This window comes from Triturus cristatus, chromosome 7, assembly GCF_964204655.1.
Source record: "Triturus cristatus chromosome 7, aTriCri1.1, whole genome shotgun sequence".
Lineage (NCBI taxonomy): Eukaryota > Metazoa > Chordata > Amphibia > Caudata > Salamandridae > Triturus > Triturus cristatus.
The window spans coordinates 1,045,072,328-1,045,093,234 of NC_140590.1; the positions used below are offsets into that span (position 1 = coordinate 1,045,072,328).

At 49.5% G+C, this 20,907-nt stretch overlaps 1 protein-coding gene across 2 annotated transcripts in view; it reads right to left on the minus strand.

Annotated features, from left to right (window-relative positions):
* The window catches only part of TCERG1 (transcription elongation regulator 1), a 698,295-nt gene that overhangs the window by 478,559 nt on the left and 198,829 nt on the right, over positions 1-20,907 (minus strand). For both annotated transcript variants that reach the window (XM_085618107.1, XM_085618106.1), the window contains exon 9: positions 19,610-19,698. In XM_085618107.1, coding sequence (XP_085474233.1) covers positions 19,610-19,698 — 89 coding nt within the window. The remainder of the gene's footprint in view (positions 1-19,609; positions 19,699-20,907) is intronic.

Below are 20,907 nucleotides of genomic sequence, written 5' to 3' on the forward strand. Positions count from 1 at the left end.
TTTCACCAACCCTTCTAAGGGAAGTGATAGCTACGAGAAAAGCTGTTTTCCAGGTGAGAAACTGTAGCTCACATTTATGCATTGGTTCGAAGGGCGGACCCATTAGTCGTGTAAGAACTAAATTTAGATTCCATACAGGGGAAGGTGGTGCCCTGGGAGGAATTACTCGTTTGAGGCCTTCCATAAAGGCTTTAATAGCGGGCACTCTGAAGAGTGATAAATGCTGTCTGTTTTGTAGATAAGCAGCGATCGCTGCTAGGTGTAGGCGTATGGATGAATATGCCAGGTTACACCTGTGAAGATGGAGCAGATAGCATATAATGTGCTGTATGGATGCATCTAAAGGGTTGATTGTATTGTTACGGCAGTAAATTACAAATCTTTTCCACTTTGCGGCATAGCATGCTCTAGTGGTAGGGCGTCTGGCTTCCATAATGATGTTCATGCAATCAGGGGGAAGGTTAAGGTATCCAAATTCTAGGATTTCAGGAGCCAGATCGCCAGGTTGAGCTGAGCTGGGTCCGGGTGCCTGATTTCTCCATGGTTCTGGGTTAGGAGGCATGGGGATAGGTGCAGTTTTTGATGTGGTACCACTGATAGTTGTAGTAGCGTGGTGTACCACGGCTGCCTGGCCCACGTCGGAGCTACCAGAATGAGTGTGAGGGAGTGCTGTTGTAGCTTCCTGACCACTAATGGAATTAGTGGGAGAGGTGGAAAGGCGTATGCAAATCTGCCTGACCAGTTCATCCATATCGCATTGCCCTTGGACAATGGGTGTGGGTATCTGGCGGCGAAGCTTGGGCATTTTTTGTTTTCGTGGGTGGCGAAGAGGTCTATCTGAGGATGCCCCCACTGTTGGAAGAATGGCTGAAGAACTTGTGGATGCAGTTCCCATTCGTGTAGTTGTTGCGTTTGTCTGCTGAGCAGATCTGCCATGGTGTTTTGTACGCCTGGAACGTGTTGTGTCAGGAGAAAGATGTTTTGGGGAATTGCCCATCTCCATATGCTCTGGGCTAAGCGGGAGAGCTGGGGAGAGTGTGTCCCCCCCTGTTTTTGTATATAATACATTGCAGTCATGTTGTCTGTGCGAATGAGGACTGCTTTGCCCGAAATCTGTTTTTGGAAAGATTTTAGGGCTAGAAAGATCGCCAAGAGCTCCAGATGGTTGATGTGGAGCAATTTTTGCTGTGGCGTCCATAGACCTTGCATTGTGAGGTGTAGGAGGTGCGCTCCCCAGCCGGAGAGCGATGCGTCCGCTGTTAGAATCACCTGAGGAACCGGGTCCAGGAACGGCCGCCCTTTGGAAAGGTTTGTGGTGTTCCACCACTGCAGAGAGTGATGTGTGCGGCCGTCCACCAACACCAGATCCGTCAGCTGACCCTGGGCCTGGTTCCACTGTTGTGCTAGGCACTCTTGAAGTGGACGCATGTGGAGTCTTGCATGGGGCACTATAAAGATGCAAGACGCCATCATTCCTATGAGCTTCATGAACACTCTTGCTGGAAGAGAGTGTTGGGGAAGGAATGTTTTGCGTAAGGCTTGAATGCTTGTGATTCTGGCTAAGTTTGGATAGGCAATACCTTTGGAGGTGTCTATAGCGGCCCCGAGATATTGCTTTGTGTGAGATGGTATGAGGTGGAATTTTGGTAGTTCACCGTGAAGCCTAGCTGGTGGAGCAGTTGGATGATGCTGTTTGTATGCTGCACGCATTGGTGGTAAGACGCAGCTTTTATCAGCCAGTCGTCTAAGTAAGGGAAGACGTGAATGTGTTGACGTCTGAGGTGTGCTGCTACTACCGCTAGGCATTTGGTAAACACCCGTGGTGCGGTGGTGACCCCGAAGGGGAGAACCGTGAATTGGTAATGTTGCCCGTCCACCACGAACCGGAGGTATTTCCTGTGAGAGGGGTGTATTGGAATGTGAAAGTATGCGTCTTTCAGATCCAAGGTTGTGAGAAAGTCTCCCTGACAGAGGAGCGGGAGGACTTGTTGTAGGGTGACCATATGGAAATGGTCTGAATGTATGTAGGCATTTAGAGGCCGGAGGTCCAGAATGGGCCTGAGGGTCCCGTCTTTCTTTGGTATTAAGAAATATAGGGAGTAAACCCCTAGATTTTGCTGATTGATGGGGACCGTGTTTTTGGAGGAGGGAGAGTACCTCCTGTTTGAGCAGTGTGGAATGTTCTTGAGACATTGGACGGTGCCTTGGTGGGATATTGGGTGGGGTAGATGTTAGCTCGAGACAGTACCCTGACCGAATGATTTGGGTCACCCATTTGTCCGATGTTATGGACTCCCATGCGTGGATAAAGTTTTGTAGTCTGCCCCCGACCGGAGTGGAATGGTCTGGGGGGAGCGGAGGGAAGTCATTGTGTGGGCGGGGTGGCAGAACGGGTGTGGTTAGTTTTGCCCCTGCCCTTATTGTTGTTGCCTCTGTAATCACCCCTTTGGTTGCCCTTTGAAAAGGTATTTTGAGGAGGGGATTTGTAGGAGGTAGAGGTGCTGTCGGTGGAGAAGCCTCTGCCTGTGCCACGAAAGGAGGAGCGTCGAAAGGAACGTTTAGAGGCTTGTGTTTGGAGTGCCCCCATAGACTTTGCTGTGTCTGTGTCCTTTTTCATCTTTTCCAACGCTTCGTCTACCTTGGGCCCAAAGAGAGTTTGTTGGTCAAAGGGGTGATTGAGTATGGACGCCTGGACTTCAGGCTTAAACCCTGAGATCCTGAGCCAGGCATGGCGACGAAGCAGGACACTTGTATTTATGGCTCTAGAAGCAGTGTCGGCTGCATCGAGGGCACACTTAATGGAGGTGTTTGTAATGAGTTTACCCTCCTGTATTAGCTCATGAGCCCTACGCTTGTGTTTCTCGGGAAGGTGCTGCATAAGAGCCTCGAGTTCGTCGTAGTGTGCTCTGTCATAGCGCGCAAGTAGCGCTTGTGTGTTTGCAATGCGCCACATGTTTGCAGCTTGAGAGGCGGTGCGCTTGCCAGACGCGTCTAGGAGTTTGGATTCCTTGTCTGGCGGTGGGGCTTCTCCTGAGGACTGGGAGTTAGCCCGCTTTCTAGCTGTAGAGACAACTAGGGAATCTAAGGGAGCAGGGCCCTTAATGTATGCAGGGTCTGTGGGTGCCGCCTTATACTTTTTCTCTATTCTAGGGTTTAGTACCCTGGCCCTGACAGGGTCTTTGAACACCTCTGCGGCATGCTTGGTGACACCCTTAAGCATGGGTAAAATAGAAGTGGATTTGTCCTGTATGTCAAATGTATCCAGTAAGAAGTCGTCTTCCACTGGTTCAGTGTGCATGTCCACCCCATGGTAGTGTGCTGCTCTCTGCACTAAATGATGGAACCCTAAGGAGTCCTCTGGAGGAGACGGCCTGGATGGGTATAGGTCGTCCTGAGGTATATCGGGTACATCAGGGTTATTGTAATCCTCCCATGGGTCTGGGGTCCCCGGTGGAGTGGGATCCATTGGGGCGTCCGCCGGGTAATTGTCCGGGTCCCAGTCATCCGGATCTGGGGATGGGGTCGGAGAGTAGTGAGGTAAAGGTGGCGGAGACCTGGGAGGGGGAGGGGGTGGAGGAGGTGGAGGAGGGAGGGGAGGCGGTAGTGGGGAGGGCACTCTGAGGGGAGAAGTAGCAGAGTCCTTCCGTTTGGGTGGTGGAGGAGGAGCCGGAGTATCAAGGCGTCTTTTCTTGATAATTAAAGTCAATAGCCCAGTCTTTGGATCTTTGGACAGAGTCTTTTGTAAAGGGTCTGGTGTAAACAGAGCCAATGGCGCCGAATCGTCCGTCGGCACCGGTGATTTCGGAACCGAGGGCTTCGATGGTTTGTGTGCGCCATGCTTTTTTGGGGCCTCCGGTTTTTTCGGCGTCGAAGGAGTTTTCGGCGCCGGAGCGTCGGCTCCGAGAGTCCAGGCTTCGGCACCGGTGGCTTCGGAGTCGAGCTGGATATTGCTTTCTTCGGTGCCGGATGCTGTTTTTCGGCACCGGGCGTCGGCTGGCTCGATCCCGAGCTGCCGTGAGACTTTGGAGGCTTCGACACCGGGCCCGAAGGTGGGGTGATAGAAGCTTTGGTCTTGGTTTTGCCCAGGCCGGCAGGCGAGGGAGTAACCTGAGTCTCTTTGGTTTTGGGCGCGGGGGTGGGAGGGGGCACAGTACTCACGACCCGCTGCGCCGGTGTGATGTCCTCCACGTCGGAGTCGTCGGCCTCGGAAGCGCTGACGACGTCTTCTTCCTGCTCGGTGTGCGTTTGCCCCGAAGCTTCGGCGCCGTCTCCGAAGATGTCCGGTGGAGCTGCAGACGATGAGTGCGCCATGGTGCGTCGAGCTTTTCGATCCCGGATGGTTTTCTTCGATCGAAAAGACTTACAGGCGGGGCAGTCTCTGGCCTCGTGTTCTGGAGAGAGGCAAAGGTTACACACCTGATGGAGGTCGGTGTGGGGGAATTTAGACCCACATTTTGGGCACTTTTTGAACTGAGTCCTTTCCATCGGCCGGGACCGGAGTCGAGAAGGGCCCGAAGGCCGGTGCCGATGTACGGGATGGAGAAAAGTGCCGCTTCGAGAGATGAAGAAACTCGAAGAAACGAGGATTTTCCGTCGAGGCTGGAACCGTAGAAGTTCGAAGCCGGAGCACGAAGTATCACATCCGAGCCCGATGGCGGAAAAAAAACAATCTGAGGATGGAGCCGAAGCCCATGCGCAGTACGGACCGAAGGAGGAGTCACCGAACTCGTGACTTCCAAACACTGTCCAAGAAGAAAAACAAACTGCAAACATCCGGGGCGATCTATGCTAAGTGTACAATCTGCAGCTCATATGCCTCGAACATATACTTTCTCGACAGGAGATGTTTCATAAAAATACTTTTGCATATGCAATAGACTTTTTAGTAAACAGTTACAAGTAGTTGCAGTAGGCAACTCTATTTCTAAACACAATACATTGAGCTCAATGATAAATTCAAATTATATGCAACAGATTAATTTTTAGATTACTTTTGTAATTCCAGGCCTGGATCCTAGATCCAGTCCTGGGTCAGTTCTCAGAATGAGCTGTTGAAAGTCGACTTTGGTACTGTAATGATTTTTAACTAATATTTAGCTATTTTAAAAGTTAGCACTTAGAAAATATTTCAGAGCAAACAATCAATGATTCCCTATGGAAGAAAATGTAGGTTACAGGTACAGTAGGTAATCGTTACTTTTGTAATCCAGTACTGGGTGCCTCGACTCAGTACTGGGACCTTTATCCAAAACAGGTGAGTAATTACGTTTTCAGATGTTATACGATTTTTGAAGAATATTTAGAAATTGCAGAAATCAACACTTAGAAGAAATTTCACAGAAAAACAGTCAATGGTTTCCTATGGAAGAAAAATGAGTTAAAGGTAAGTATAGTTGTGGGTACTTTTCTGGGCACCAAGATCCAGCACTGGGAGCTCACCTAAGAGCAGGTGAGTAAATTCGTTTTTGTCACTCGGCTGATTTTTGGTGATTATTTGAAGATTTGAAAAGTCCACACTTAGCAGAAATTTCAGGAAAAAGCCAGTCAATGTTACCCTATGAGGAAAATAGAGTTTACGGTTTAAGGGTAAGTACTCGACTGGCAGTGTTGAAGTTCTGGGCACAGACTCGGGGGTCTCCCAGGGTCAGGTAGGTAAAGTTGTTTCACTCTCAGCGACTCTAGGGCAGCCGGGTGCAGAGAGAGTTAGGCCCAATGTTATCCTATGAGGGATAGGGGGGTCTGGGTTGGTGGCTGCTGTCTGGCAAGCCACGCGGCTGTGGGAGCTGGGCTCCTGGTCACTTACTCAGGGCATGTGGGGAAGTAGGTTAGAGTAGAGTTTTCACGGCCAGGGCCACTCGGGCGGCTGGGTGCAGGGTGCTTTTGAACCGTCGGGCGCTCAATTGATTTTTATGGGAAATCTCCGGTTTGGAAAAAGACTGCAGGCTCGGGGACGAGGACTCTTCAGGTGCCACCACCACTTCGAGAGGTAAGTTGGGTAGTTGGAGGATAGGTAGGTACCCCGGGATTGGACACAGAGGGCCGTGGGGCGCCGGGGTGCCTTTTGGTGTCGGAAAATCTTACCCTCTGTTGATCGTGGTTGGGGTGGCACTCTGTTCTGAGGCTGCAGGCTTCTTCAGGATTGTCGAGGGGTGTCCTTGGGTGCCGGACTCGGGGTCACAGTCGCCGTGGGGTCGTCCTCGTGGGTTTAGTTCACTCCGGCACCGGCCAGGCTTGGCGGGTGCAGAGTGGGCTGGGATCGCGGTTCCGGGCTGCTGCCAGGGGTGAAAGGTAGGTTCTGAGTAGAGCCTCTACTCATGGGAGTCCCAGGGGATCAGAGTTCAAAGGTAGCCAGGTCCTCCGGGGTTTCTGAGGTTGCGGACCACAAGAGATGCCGGGTTTGGAGCAGGAGCAAGTCCGAGGTCGACAGGCCGGTAGGGCTGGGGCCAAAGCAGTTGGTGTCTCCCTCTCCTTCGCAGCTGCAGGGCAGGTCTTCTTTTCTTCTCGCTCTTCTTGTAGTTTCGGAATCTGGAATCTATCTGGGGAAGGAAGGTTCAGGGTGCCCCTAAATACTAGATTTATGGGCGTTACAGGTAGGTGAAGGCCAGGGACCAATGGGTCCTTGTCCTGGGGTGGGTACACCCCCTATCCTGCCTCTCTCCTGTGCGAGGGGGGCAGTAGCCTAATCCTGATAGGGTAGGGCCTCCTATCTTCAAGATGGCGAGAGCCCGGAGATGTGCTTCACCTCGCCTCCCCCACCTGAGGGGTGGGGTGGGGTGGGCAGGCTGGCACATCCCCTGTCCTTGTATGGGGTTTCCGACCAAGCTTCCCGCCAGAGTGGGGGGTTGCAGTGGCCTGGGGAAACTTCTAGAGGCGGCAGGCCTTTGAAGCTTCCCTTTGCTCATCCTGGGGGAGGAGATTTATCACCTCACCCAGGATGTGCATTGTTGCAGGCCCGGGGGAGCAGGGGCTCTCCCACCCAGGGGTCCAGCAACGCGTCTGCTGTGTGGCAGCCTGGGCAGCCTCAGAGCAGACGTGGATTGTAGGTTCGTTGTAAGGGGGCATCTCTAAGATGCCCTCTGGGGTGCTTGGTACATTAAATCCCACACTGGCATCGGTGTGGGTTTAATGTGCTGAGAAGTTTGATACCAAACTTCTCAGTCTTCAGTGTTGCCATTATGGTGCTGTGGAGCTCGTGTTTGACGAGCTCTCAGCACCATGTACTCTTAAATGGCAGCCCTGCACTTACAGTGCCCGGGAATGGACCTGGATACTGTAGGGGCACAGGGCTCCTGCGCCCACACCATGGGCATAAGGCACCCAGCCAGAGGGGTGACTGACATATGCCTTGGCAGTGTAGGTGATTGGCATGGCACACAGAGATGTGTGCCATGTCGACTCTTCATTTTGTCCTGCACCCAGACACTCAGCCTGCAAAGGCAGTGTGTGGGTGTAAGGGTACAGGGCCTCTAAGGTTGGCACAATGAGTGCTGCAGCCCTTAGGGGCCTTCCCTGGTCACAAGGCCCTGGGTACCATTTACCAGGGGCTGACATGTGGCCAGGGTTTGCCAATTTGGAGTTTGTGTGTTTTAAGGATGAACATAGGCCCTGGGCACCTGATTGGCAGGAGTCCAGGGTACACTCAGTCAAAGTACATTCAGCAATTTAGCACAAAGTGGGGGCATACCATGCAAGAAAGATGCCACTTTCTCACAGTGCGGTGTAGACCATGTAGCTGCTCTTCAGAGATCGTCTAAGGGAATGTTCCCTAAAAATGCCATTGAAGCCCCTATTTTTCGTGTAGAGTGGGCTTTAGGAGGAACCGATAATGTACGTTTTGCTTTGTGGTAACAAATTTGTATGCATTTGACAATCCACCTAGCTATGCCAGATTTTGATATGGGGTTGCCCTTGTGTGGTGGTGAGAAAGACACGAATAGTTGTTTGGTCTTACAAAAAGGTTGTGTTCTCTCTATGTAGTACAGCAGTGCTCTTTTGACATCTAGGTGTGAAGAGCTCTTTCTGCGACTGTGGCTGCGAGAAGAATACAGGCAGCTCTACAGATTGATTGAGGTGGAAGGGAATGTTGCGGTTAGAATTTGGTTAGAAGAGCTTGTATGCTTGCTATCCTGGCAGGACTGGGATAGGCCAGCGCCCTTGAGGTGTCTATTGTGGCACCGAGGTATTGTTGCGTGTGGGACGGTTGCAGCTGGGACTTGGCGTGGTTTATTGTGAACCCCAGGTCGTGAAGTTGTTGAATAGTGGCGTGAGTTTGTTATACACACTGATTGTATGAGCTGGCTTTTATAAGCCAGTCGTCTAGATATGGGAAGACATGGATGTGTGGTCTTCTTAGGTGTGCCGCCACCACTGCTATGCACTTGGTAAACACTCTTGGTGCTGTGGTGACTCCGAATGGGAGTACTTTGAATTGATAGTGCTGACCGTCCACTACGAATCAGATATTTTCTGTGAGCGCTGTGAATGGAAATGTGGAAATAGGCATCCTTGAGGTTAGAGTAGCAAGGAAGTCGCCCTGTGAAAGCAAAGGGAAGACCTGCTAAAGTGTGACCATGTGGAGTGTATGTATAGGTTTAGCGGTCTGAGGTCTAAAATAGGCCTTGGAGAATCGTCCTTTTTTGGTATGAGAAAAAAGAGGGAGTAAACTCCCTTGTTTTGTTGGTGCAGGGGAACTGGTTCTATTGTACTTTTTTGTAGGAGGGAGATTACCGCCTGCTTTAGCAGTAACAGATGTTCTTGTGACATTGGACGCTATTTGGGAGGTATGGTTGGGGGTAGATGTTAGTTCGAGACAGTAGGCTGATTGAATTATCTGTTGCACCCACCTGTCTGAAGTGATGTTTGCCCAGGCAGGGAGGAATTGGTGGAGTCTTCCCCCGACTGGAGTGGAATGGTCTGGGGGAAGTGGAGGGAAGTCATGGGGTGGGGGTGGAGGCAGAGCGGGAGTTTTTTTTGCCTCTGCCTTTACTGTTGTTCCCCCTGTAACCACCCCTTTGGTAACCTCTAGTAAAGGTGGATTGGGTGGGAGCCTTGTAAGAAGTGGAGGGGCTATCAGAGGAGTAGCCTCTATGGGTGCTTCTGAAGGATGAGCGACGAAAGGACCGTCTGGGAGCTTGCGACTGCAAGACTCCCATAGATTTGGCTGTGTCTGTATCCTTTCATTTTCTCAAGTGATACGTCTACATTGGGGCCAAATAGGTTTTGCTCATCGTATGGCTGATTGAGTATGGAACTCTGGACTTCAGGTTTAAAACCTGAGATGCGTAACCAGGCATGCCAACGCAAAAGGACACTGGTGTTTATTGCCCTTGAGGCGGTATCTGCTACATCTAAGGCACAACGCATGGAGGTGTTAGTGATGGTTTTACCTTCCTGTATGAGTTCATTGGCCCTGTTTTTATACTTGTCAGGGAGGTGCTGCATTATGGACTCAAGTTCATCATAATGTGCCCTGTCATACCTGGCTAACAGCGCTTGGGTATTAGCAATGCGCCATATGTTTGCTGCCTGTGACGCTGTGCGTTTGCCAGAGGTGTCCAGGAGTTTAGATTCCTTATCTGGTGGTGGTGCGTCACCTGATGTTTGGGAATTGGCTCTCTTCCTTGCATTGGAGACTACCAAGGAGTCTAGTGGTGCGTGGCCTTTAATGTATGATGGATCAGCCTTATTCTTTTTTCTATTCTTGGGTTGATGACGCAAGCCCTGACTGGGTCTTTAAAGATCTCTGGTGCATGCTTAATGACCCCTTTAAGCATGGGTAAAATTGAGGTGGACCTTTGTGTGGTGTCCAAAGTGTCCATGAGAAAATCTTCCTCTACTGGGTCTGTATGAAGGGCAACCCCGTGGTACTGGGCAGCTCTGTGAAGGAGCTGGTTGAAGCCAATATTTTCCTCTGGAGGGATAGATGTCATCTTGTGAGGTGGAGGAAGAGGAGGAAGACGACGAGGAGGAGGAGGAATCCTTAATGGAGAGGTAGCAAAGAACAAGTTACTTACCTTCGGTAACGCTTTTTCTGGTGGATACAGTATCTGCCTGTGGATTCCTCACCTTGTGAATATCCCCTGCGCCAGCATTCCACAGATTTTTTTTCCCCCAGCTCTCTACGCCGACGTGGACGTCATAATGCTTCGGCTCCGCTCGCGACTCCGTATGACGTCACCGGAGCCATAAGAGAGCCACGTCGGCGTGATGACGTCAGTTCCACCCATTTTTTCCGTGCCTCCGAGGTGCACAGGTGGACCAACGACAGATTCAAAGTACACACAGTATACAATATACAATCAAATATGCATAGTACATAAACAAAAGGAAAGCTAAAGAAAACAAGCATTTCCTACCAATGTACCAGAAAGAAAGAAGCTACAAAGCATAACAACATCTCAAGCAAGACATCTTCTAAGGTATACAAAGGTGGACAATGGGGAGGCGGGTGGGCTAGTGAGGAATCCACAGGCAGATACGGTATCCACCAGAAAATCCGTTACCAAAGGTAAGTAACTTGTTCTTCTGATGGATACATCTGCCAGTGGATTCCTCACCTTGTGAATAGATTCCCACAGCAGTCCCACTCCCGGAGGAGGGTGTCCACCTTCCTATACCAAAAAGTCTTGCAAGACAGAGCGAGCGAAGTGGCCCTCATTCCTCATCTCAGAGTCTAAGCAATAATGCTTTGCGAAGGAATGGAGGGAGGCCCAAGTCGCGGCCTTACAAATGTCTGCCACAGGAACACCCCTGGCCAAAGCAGAGGTGGAAGACTTAGTCCTAGTTGAGTGAGCTCTAATACCCTCAGGAGGAACCTTACCAGCCAGGGCATAGCAGATCTTGATGGCAAGGATGATCCATCTTGATAGAGTGCGCTTGTGCACAGCTTTTCCTTTAGAATGTCCAACATACCCCACGAAAAGCTGATCGTCCAAACGAAAGTCTTTCGTTCTGTCCAAGTAAAAGCTCACAGCTCTTTTTGGGTACAGACGATGAAGCCTTTCCTCCTACTTGGAGGGATGTGGAGGTGGATAATAAAACAGTGATAGTAATAGACTGCCCCAAATGAAACGGAGTAACCACTTTAGGCAGGAAAGCAGCCCTGGTCCTGAGTACCATCCTTTCAGCATGTAATGTTAAAAACGGGGGTTTAGAACTAAGAGCTTGAAGCTCACTCACCCTCCTTGCCGAGGTTATGGCTACAAGAAAGACCGTCTTAAAGGTCAACAGCCTCAAAGGACAACTATGAAGAGGCTCAAACCGAGTTCTCATCAGAAAAGTTAAGACAAGATTAAGGTCCCACTGTGGCATTACAAAAGGAGTAGGTGGAAACCTGTTTGTAAGTCCTTAGTACAATAGGAGATTTAAATAACGACGGTTGATCAGGAAAACATAGAAAAGCTGATAAGGCCGATAGATAGCCCTTGACCGTGGCCACAGCACAGCCCTGCTGAGCCAGGCAAAGTGCAAACGGAAGCACATCAGAAAGATGGGCTTTTAAAGGGTCAATGGATCTCTCTCCACACCATTTAACAAACTTAGACCACCTATATGAGTAAATGGACTTGGTGGAGTGTCGCCTGGCCGATAAAATAACATCCACCACATCAGGCGGGAGAGAGAAGGAATTCAAGTTGCCCTGTTCAATCTCCAGGCATGAAGGTGTAAGCTCTGGAGGTGGGGGTGTAGAACCTGCCCCTCCGACTGCGAGAGGAGGTCTGCCCTCAGAGGGAGACTGAGCGGAGGGCACGAGGAGAGGTGGAGAAGATCTGTATACCACACCCTTCTTGGTCAATCCGGGGCGACCAAAATAACTTGGACCCGGTCTTGGCAAATCTTCCTCAGAACCCGAGGAATCAGGGGTATGGGAGGAAACGCGTAAAGGAGTTGTGAGCCCCAACTCAACTGAAACGCGCCCCCCAACGCTCCCTGCATCGGATACTGGAGACTGCAAAATGATGGGCAGTGCGCGTTCTCGCGGGTGGCGAATAGGTCCACCCGAGGTGTCCCTCGGACGAACCACCTCTGGATGGAGCCTCCACTCGTGGTCGGCGGAGAACTGCCGACTAAGACTGTCCGCACGTACGTTCAGCACCCCAGCCAGATGATTTGCCATTAGACAAATCTGATGGTCCTGAGCCCAGGACCATAGAGGCAGAGCCTCTCTGCAGAAACAATGCGACCCCACTCCTCCCTGCTTGTTGACATACCACATCGCGGTAGTGTTGTCCGTCAGGACTTGAACAGACGGACCCCGAAGAGAGGAAGGCCTTGAGTGCCAAACGAATCGCCCGCATTTCCAGAAGGTTGCTGTGAAGCAACCTTTCCTCTGGAGACCAAAGACCATTGATCTCCAGATCCCCCAGATGCGCACCCCACCCTAGGGCGGAGGCATCCGTTATCACTGTGGCCACCGATGGAGGCAGATGGAAAGGCTTCCCTTTAGACAGATTCCCCCCCCACGCTCCACCAAGATAGATCCGCTGCAGCTTCTCTGGAGATCCTGATCGACTCCCTGAGATCTCCGTTGTACTGATACCACTGCCTGCGGAGGCACCACTGGTGCGCCCTCATGTGCCAACGTGCATGGTTGACCAACAGAATGCAGGAAGCGAACAGACCGAGCAGACGAAAGGACCTTCAGAACTGGAACAACCGCTCCATTGTGGAATAAAGGGATCATCTCCTGAATGTCGAGAATTCTTTAAGGAGGAGGAAATGCTCGACACGCAGTAGTGTCCAGTACCGCCCCTATGAACAGGTTGTGTTGAGAGGGCACCAGGTGCGATTTGGGCACATTGATCGAAAAACCCAAGTCGAATAACAGCTGAGATGTTACCTGGAGATGATGTTGCACCATCTCTGGGGACTCTGCCTTCAGAAGCCAGTCGTCCAGGTAGGGGAAAACTGGAATCCCCGACCTCCTGAGATGAGCAGCCACCACCGCCATCACCTTCGTGAAGACTCGAGGTGCGGTAGTAAGACCAAACGGGAGGACCGCAAACTGGTAATGTTGCGACCCAACCTTAAAACAGAGATACTTCCTGTGCGACTTCAGGATTGGAACATGGAAGTACGCGTCCTGTAAGTCGATCGACACCATCCAGTCTCCTTGCTGCAACGCTTGAAGAACCTGCGCAAGAGTCAGCATCTTGAATTTCTCCTGTTTCAGGTAAAAATACAAGACTCTGATGTCCAGGATCGGACGCAATCTGCCGTCCTTCTTGGGAATCAGGAAATACCAGGAGTAGCATCCCTGAACCCTTTCCTGCTCTTGAACCACCTCTATCGCACCCTTTTGAAGCAAAGCTAGAACCTCCTTCTTCAAAAGAAGCAGATGGTCTTCTGAGCAATAACTCTGGCAAGGAGGGTAAGGGGGAGGAAACTCCAGAATGGGAAGGGCGTACCCAGTCTCCACGAGGTTTAGAACCCAAAGGTCGGTTGTAACAGATTTCCAACCTCGCAGAGAGTGGGACACTCGACCCCCCCCCCCCCCCCACAGGTCTCACATGATCTAGGATGGGGATCTAGGGCTGCTTCCCTGAAGCTTCATTGGGAGCAGAGGAGGCAGAAGATGAAGATGGGTTGCGGCCAGAACCTCTCCGTCCCCTTTGCCTTCCTCTATACGACCTATAGAGGGGATTCTGCTGCTGCTGTTGCTGCTGCTGCTGCTGTTGAGGCTTCCGGAAGGAACGAATTGAGGATCTCCCAAAGCCTCTGAATTTCCTAAGACCAAATCCCTTAGCAGGAATCTGTAATCCTAAAGATTTCGCCGTTACCCTGCTTTCTTTAAATCTTTGCAAGGCGGAATCAGCCTTTTCGCCAAAAAATTTTATCCGTCAAAAGGCAAATCTACCAAAGTGGCTTGAACATCAGAAGAGAAGCCAGAAGAACGAAGCCACGCTTGCCTCCTAGTGGCTATCAACGATCCCATTATCCTTGCCACAGAATCAGCCGTGTCAAGCCCCGTCAGCTGCCTGTCAGTTTCCACCTCCATAAAAGAAGCTTTATCTCCTTCTGGCAGCTTAGGGGCTAATGATTTCATTGAGTCCATAAGAGCATGAACGTAGCGCACTTGTAAGCAGGTGGCATTAGTGGATTTAAGCGCCATCCTCCCCGAAGAAATGGTCTTTTTAGCTGCCTGATCAGTCTTTTTAGACTCCCTATCCGCAGGAGTCTGAGGGAAGGCGCCTAAAGAATGCTTCGAACATGAAGCTTGCACCACCAGGCTTTCTGGAGAAGGGTGGGAAGATAGAAAACTTGGATCCCCAGGAGACACCCTATATCTCCTTGCCACCTGTCTGGAGACTGCCGGCGAAGAGAGTGGCTTACGCCAGACGTCCATAACTGGCTCCAAGATAGCCTCATTAAAAGGCAACAAGGGTTAAATAGTTGAAGCTGGCGAATGTAGTACTTCAGTTAGAAGGTTTGGTTTATAGTCAGCAGAGGGTAACTGCAAGTCCAGCAACTATGCGGCCTTCTTAATAACTAAATGATAGGGAGCCAGTTCTTGCGGTGGCGAGGATCTAGTAGAAAAATGGTCCCACTCCAGAGTTGTATCAAAACCACTAGCATCTTGAATGCCTTCAAAGTCGTCAGAAGATGTATCCACCTCACCTTCTTCCACTTCCTCCCTATAACGCTCCTCTTCCAAGACTCTCTGGGCCGCTCTCCTTGAACGGATCCAAGGAACCGGCGCCGGTGGCGCCGTACGTGGAGTCGGTGGAACCGAATGTGGAGTCGCGGCGCCGGACGTGGAGCAGAGGGAGTCGGCAACGGCGTCGAGGAGGGCTCCGAAGAAGGCCGATCCAAACGAAGCAAAGATGGATCCCCAGACGGCGCCGGAAACTGCCACGAAGGAGCCATCGGCAAAAAGGGCAGAAATGGGGCCTGAGCATAATGCTGCGGCACTCCCAAGGTGTATGCCATAGGACCCACGGGACCAGATGGTGCGCCGGATGGGAAGGCAGCCTGTTAAAAAATCCCATACATCGCATTAAGAAAATGCCTCGAATCCGCCCCCGGAGTTGGGAACTGCGGATAAGGGATTGATTCCGAACCCGGCTGAGGAGTACCTGGAACCGGAGCTGAAAAGTCCTCGACAGGAGCCACAGGATCAGCCGGCTCTGGTGAAAGCTCTTTTTCTTGTTCTTTCTCGACGTCAGAAGTAGAAGACTCCACTGGCGCCGGAGACTGCGCCGGAGACCGCGGAGACCGCGCCGGAGACCGCTTCGGCGAAGGTGACCTCTCTGGAGACTTCCTAGGAGATGGAGAAGGAGATACAACATCCTTACTTCGACGTCGAGGCGACGGCGATCTCGAAGCCTTGCTCCTCGAAGACCGGAGCCGAGAGCTAATCTTGCTTTTCTTGTGATGCTTCTTCGACGAAGAGTGTGAAGTCGACGACTCCGGCCTCGATCTCCTTCCTACCCCTCTTTTCCTTCTGCGCCTTGGCCATGAAGAGCTTCGCCTCTCTCTCCTTCAAGGCCTTGGGGTTCATTCTTCTGCAGCTGGAACAGTCCTCCACGTCGCTGTCAGAAGAAAGGCACCACAAACAATCTTCATGGGGGTCAGTCACTGACATGTGGCCCCCACATTCCCTACAAGGTTTGAAACCGGACTTCCTAGTCGAAGACATGGTGAATTCACAAACCGTAACCCACTACAAGACTACAAAGTAGCAGGAGAGTGCTGGAAAACCGTTACGCGTCAACGGCGCGGAAAAAAGGGAACTGACGTCATCACGCCGACGTGGCTCTCTTATGGCTCCGGTGACGTCATACGGAGTCGCGAGCGGAGCCGAAGCATTATGACGTCCACGTCGGCGTAGAGAGCTGGGGAAAAAGTTCCGTGGAATGCTGGCGCAGGGTATATTCACAAGGTGAGGAATCCACTGGCAGATGTATCCATCAGAAGTCTCTTTTTTGGTGGTGATGCCGGCGTTTCTAGGGGTCTTTTTTTGATGCTAAGCATTAAGTGACCAGTTTTAGGATCCTTCACAAGAGTCTTTTGGGTAGGATCTGGACATAACAGTTCTTCTGTGGGAGGCAGATCCTTCAGAGTAGACGGCTTCGGTGCGTAAGCTTTTTCGGCGCCAACTCGGTAGCGGTTCTAGGTTTGGAACCATGCAGTTTTGCAGTGTCTTTATCCGATGGAACCTGTTGTTGTTTCGGTTCCGAGGTCTTTGGCTTCGAAGAATGGGAGTCGGGGCCCTTCGGTGGGCGTTTTTTGGTCAGCTCAGAGGGTGTTGTCGGTGCCGAGGAACCGGTGTTAGTCTTCAACGCCGAGTGCTTAGATGTCGAAGCAGCGGTCAGCGTGGATGAGGAAGAGGACTTCTTCTTTTTCGGTGCCAGAGTATGTTTTTCGGCACCGAGTGTAGGCTGACTCGAGCCCTTGTCACCTAAAGGCTTAGTAGGCTTCTTTACCGGGCCCGAAGGCGGGGCATGGAAAGCAGTATCTCGCTGTGCACCTGGGCCCGAAGGTGAAGGTGGTACCGAAGCCTTTTTTGATAGTGTCACGGGGGGGTTTGGGTCAGTGGCGACGTCTGTACTCATGGCCCTCTGAGCTGGAGTGATGTCCTCGACGTCGGAGTCATCTGCTTCGGAGGCACTGATGATGGCTTCTTCGACCCGACCTTGCTCCGGAACATCGACGCCTTCTTGGAAGAGGTCGTCGGGGATCGAAGATGACTAGCGAGCCATTGTTCTCCTAGCTCGTCGGTCCCGGATAGTCTTCTTGGAGAGGAAGGAGGAGCAAGCTGGACAGTCTCTGGCCTTGTGCTCCAGTGAGAGGCAGAGGTTACACACCTCATGCAGGTCGGTGTGGGGAAACTTCGACCCACATCGAGGACACTTTTTGAATGGCATCCTTTGCATGAGCCGGAGATGAGGCCCAGGTAGGCCCGAAGGCCTTCGCCAAAGACCGGCATCGAAGACTTCGAAGTTGAAGGGTCGCGCGGATTGGGAAAACGCAATAAAAACAATACCGTAGGGAAAGATTGCGCGTCGCAAAAGAAAATCGTTAACAGTTCCGAACTGGAGCGCGAGAACACATCCGAGCCCGATGGCGGAAAAAAACAATCTGAGGATGGAGCCGATGCCCAGGCGCACTATGATCCAAAGGAGGAGTCACATACCTCGTGACTTCCAAAGACTTTCCAAGACAAAAACAAGTGCAAAAATCCGGGCCCAACACCAGATGGCGATCTATGCATAGTGTGTAATCTGCAGCTCATATGCCTCGAACATCTAGATTTTTTCAACAGGTGCAGAATAGCCGCTTTGATAGATGGCAGGTAAAGGAACCTTTCCTCCGTGATATCAACTAGGCCACGTAATGGCAAGGGTTTTGAAGCTACATTTAGCTGCAAAGTTTGAGTTAACCGAAACAACCGGCGGTGGTTCTCTCAAACGTAAGCTCAACTTAGCCACTCACCTGGCTAAGACATCACAAAAAATTGTAACAGAGACAAAGGAGGAAGAAGCGGCTGATGAAAGTGGCATATTGGATGAATGGGTTTCATCTGTGCTCAGAATAGGAGACATGGATCTGGAAGGATATTGGTTTCTTTCTCCTCTCCAGGTTGCAATTACAGGCTCCTCTAACTGAACCTTAGGTAACCAGGTCAAAGACAGGGCGCTCAACTTTCAATATGGGTCAAAGTACCAAATTACAGTAAGTACATAACGGTGCTCAAAAGGGAAGAAAGGTTGGTTACCTGCACAACCCCACCTTTACCCGCACACCCAGATAAAAAGAAACTAAAAATTGGATCCTCCCTGAGCACCCTAAAATTATATGATCCACAAATACAGTATTCAATGTCCATCAATGTATTCTGTTTTCTTTAAAACAGATATTCTTATGACTTTACAGATAGTGAGTAAGGCGTTCTAAACAGGAGGATATCAATATTTTCTTACTTTGGCATTCGACTTTCAAGGACTAAAACGTAATCTCGGCTCTTGGGCTTTCACGCACTCGGGTGTTGAAGCAGGAGATACTTAGTGCGCTGATTTTTATTTAAAGTTTTCTTTGAGACTTTATTCTTTTTCACAATGGGTGATGGTCTACTATGATACTTTGACTATCTTTTTGTTGTATGTTTAATCTCTTAATTGTATAAGGATAAAGGTGTAATAACATGCATTTATATAATCAAGTAAGAATTGTGCTTATATTTTGCTTATTTGGGTTGGCAGCCCTGAAGAAGTCAAGGATGCTTGATTTAGCATGACGAAACACGTGTTGGCTGCTTTGAAAATTGTTTATATCTAAAGAAATACCTTATTGATTGTTTTGGATGCACGGACATGAAAATTCTGCTGTACCAAATGAATATCTGATTTAAAGAAAACAGAATAAATTGATGGACATTGAATACTGTATTTGTGGATCATATAATTTTAGAGTGCTCAGGGAGGATCCAATTTTTAGTTTGAAATTACAGGCTGCTGTAGATCTTTGAGGATGCGTTGGAGTCTCTTCCATAGTGGAGACCTACACAGCGGCCTCAATACCTTCCTGGGAGGTGAAAGCAGCAAACGAACCCGTACTGGATCCTCAAAAATGACTTTTGCTCTTTATGGTCTGAAAGCTAGTGGATGTGGAGTGAAATCTAGCTTCAGGGTGCTTTGCAGGGCACTCTACTCTCTTTTTCAGAGTTGAAGTGCAAAGAGATGAAAAAACCTGGTGTCAGGAAACCTGGCAAGTTGATGAGGTGATGACTGCCTGACGAAAATAGTAGCAATGTTGAAGCATGTGATACTATTAAAAGCGATAGAGTAGCAGTCATTAGTATTGACATCGTACAGGATGATTACAGACTTGCTTGTTTTTTTTAAAGTCTATAGTCCAGGCGACCTTGACAGTCTCCTCTGGCATTTCCTCCTTGACGTCAATGAATAGACAAATGGTGTTCTAGCTTCAACGTTCGGGGTTAAGAGAGTCCTACCAATGTCAATTGAGATACAGGCTTAGACGTAGATAACAATAGTAATTATGCTGATGTCTACTACTTAAGTGTTGGAGGTTTTGAGTTTTTGGTGTGCTCTCCATGACATCCATAAGTGGAAAATGCAGAGCCCGCTTTCAACAAAGAGCAGGTAGGGGCAGATGCTCTTGACACAGACAGTTACAAACGACGTCGACAACAATGTAGTCAGTGTCTTTCCTTTCCAGAGCTCCTTTTTCCGGTTGTCCCTCTGTGGGGGTCCTTTTGAGGAGCAAGCTGACTTTTAGAGGATGCATGAGATTTCCGAAAAATTCTATGGATCCAGTCTGCCACCCAAGGATCTATTCTAAATGTGAAGTATCTTTGGTTAGTGGTACCCACTAAATCAACAACCATTCTATATTAGTTCCTCTTTATACAGGAAAGCAGTGCCTCATTTTAGGCAGCATACAAGACAGATGTTGCCCATATCTTGAGCCATGTATAGGAATAAAGATTATGCATTTCATCCAACTGCAACAGAGCAGAAAATCCAGTGTTTGTTAGTGTCAATGTGTATCATTTTGTAATGTTTATAATAGATGTTTAACAACACACTTACTGGAGGTAACCGAAATTACAGTGTACATGAAAATATGCGCTAGTGATGATAAATACCATGGAGTGCCAGGAATTGCTGTGGTAGCCACTGGCTTTGCTTTTTGAGCAGCCTTTTCTTCCTCTGTCATTTCCTCCTCTTTTGGTTCCTGGAGACAAATGAAAGCTGTGATTAAGCATATCTGAATTCACTGATCAGTAATCTAAAAATTATACATATTGTGGAACCTATACCACAATTCAGTCACTATAAGTGACCAAAACGGATAGTCAGCCATGGAGAGATAATTTTGTCTGATCTAAAAACAAAAAGGTGAGCCACTTTACTTGCTGTTGGAGACAATATTCATTACCCTGCCTAGGAAGCATATATACCCCTCGGTTCATCTTAGCAAACAACAAAAGTATGGACTTGTAGCCTGATGCCTAGGTGATCCTATATTTATGCTATAAACTATGAGAATGTTTCACAAACAGGGTACCCATCTACATGTAATCAGAAGCACAGATGCAACAAGTGTATTTCAAACTTCTAGCGGTTCACCCTTAACAGTAATGCTATTTCTTGTTCAAAGGGATTTCCAATGAATCATAAGTCCTAAATTGACAAATTCCATGAGTAGGATGCGAGAGCACTTAAAAAAAAAAAAAATGTAAACAAAATATATAAAACGAAGGACATTTGTTGAAAATGCATACAAAATACACAAAATGAAATCTATCTAAAGGCCATATCGGTCACATTTCGTTTTCTCTAAAAAGCTTGCCAGATCAATACATTTGCCAAAAACCTCATTCACAAAATGGTTGAAGTACCGAGATAGGTTGCAAGCTTGAGAGGCTGGAAAACCAACTGATTCATTAAGAAAGTATACTCCTCCAGTATCTCAACTTGCTCGGTCAGTGAGTGGTATAGTATGTGTGGAGACTTAAGATACTGACCTGAATGCAGGGTTGCTAACAGTTCCTCCAAAAGTGTTCTAGAAATACATGTAAACCACTACTTTCTCTTTTAAGGGAATTGGTCCTGTGCGTCTCCGGCTGGTCCTGATGTCCTCCCACTCGCTGAGGAGACAGAACGGACCTTCAGGAGCCCAGAGTCCTCTTCCTGGGGAGGTGCTGCGTCGGACTGTCCGGGTAATGAAAACTCAGAGGAGAGCACCTTGCATATGTGATGCATGCAGCTGCAGGACAGTAGCCCCTCTACTCCAAGGAAGTTTCTTTAGACAATTGGCAGCGCAGCCCTCTGGGTTTCTTGAAAACTGCACAGCAGCAGGATGAGTCTGCTTCTTCCATGATTGCTGGAGGCAGCTGGCAAGGTTGGTGCCAAGTCAGTCGGTACTCCTAGATTCTCTTAA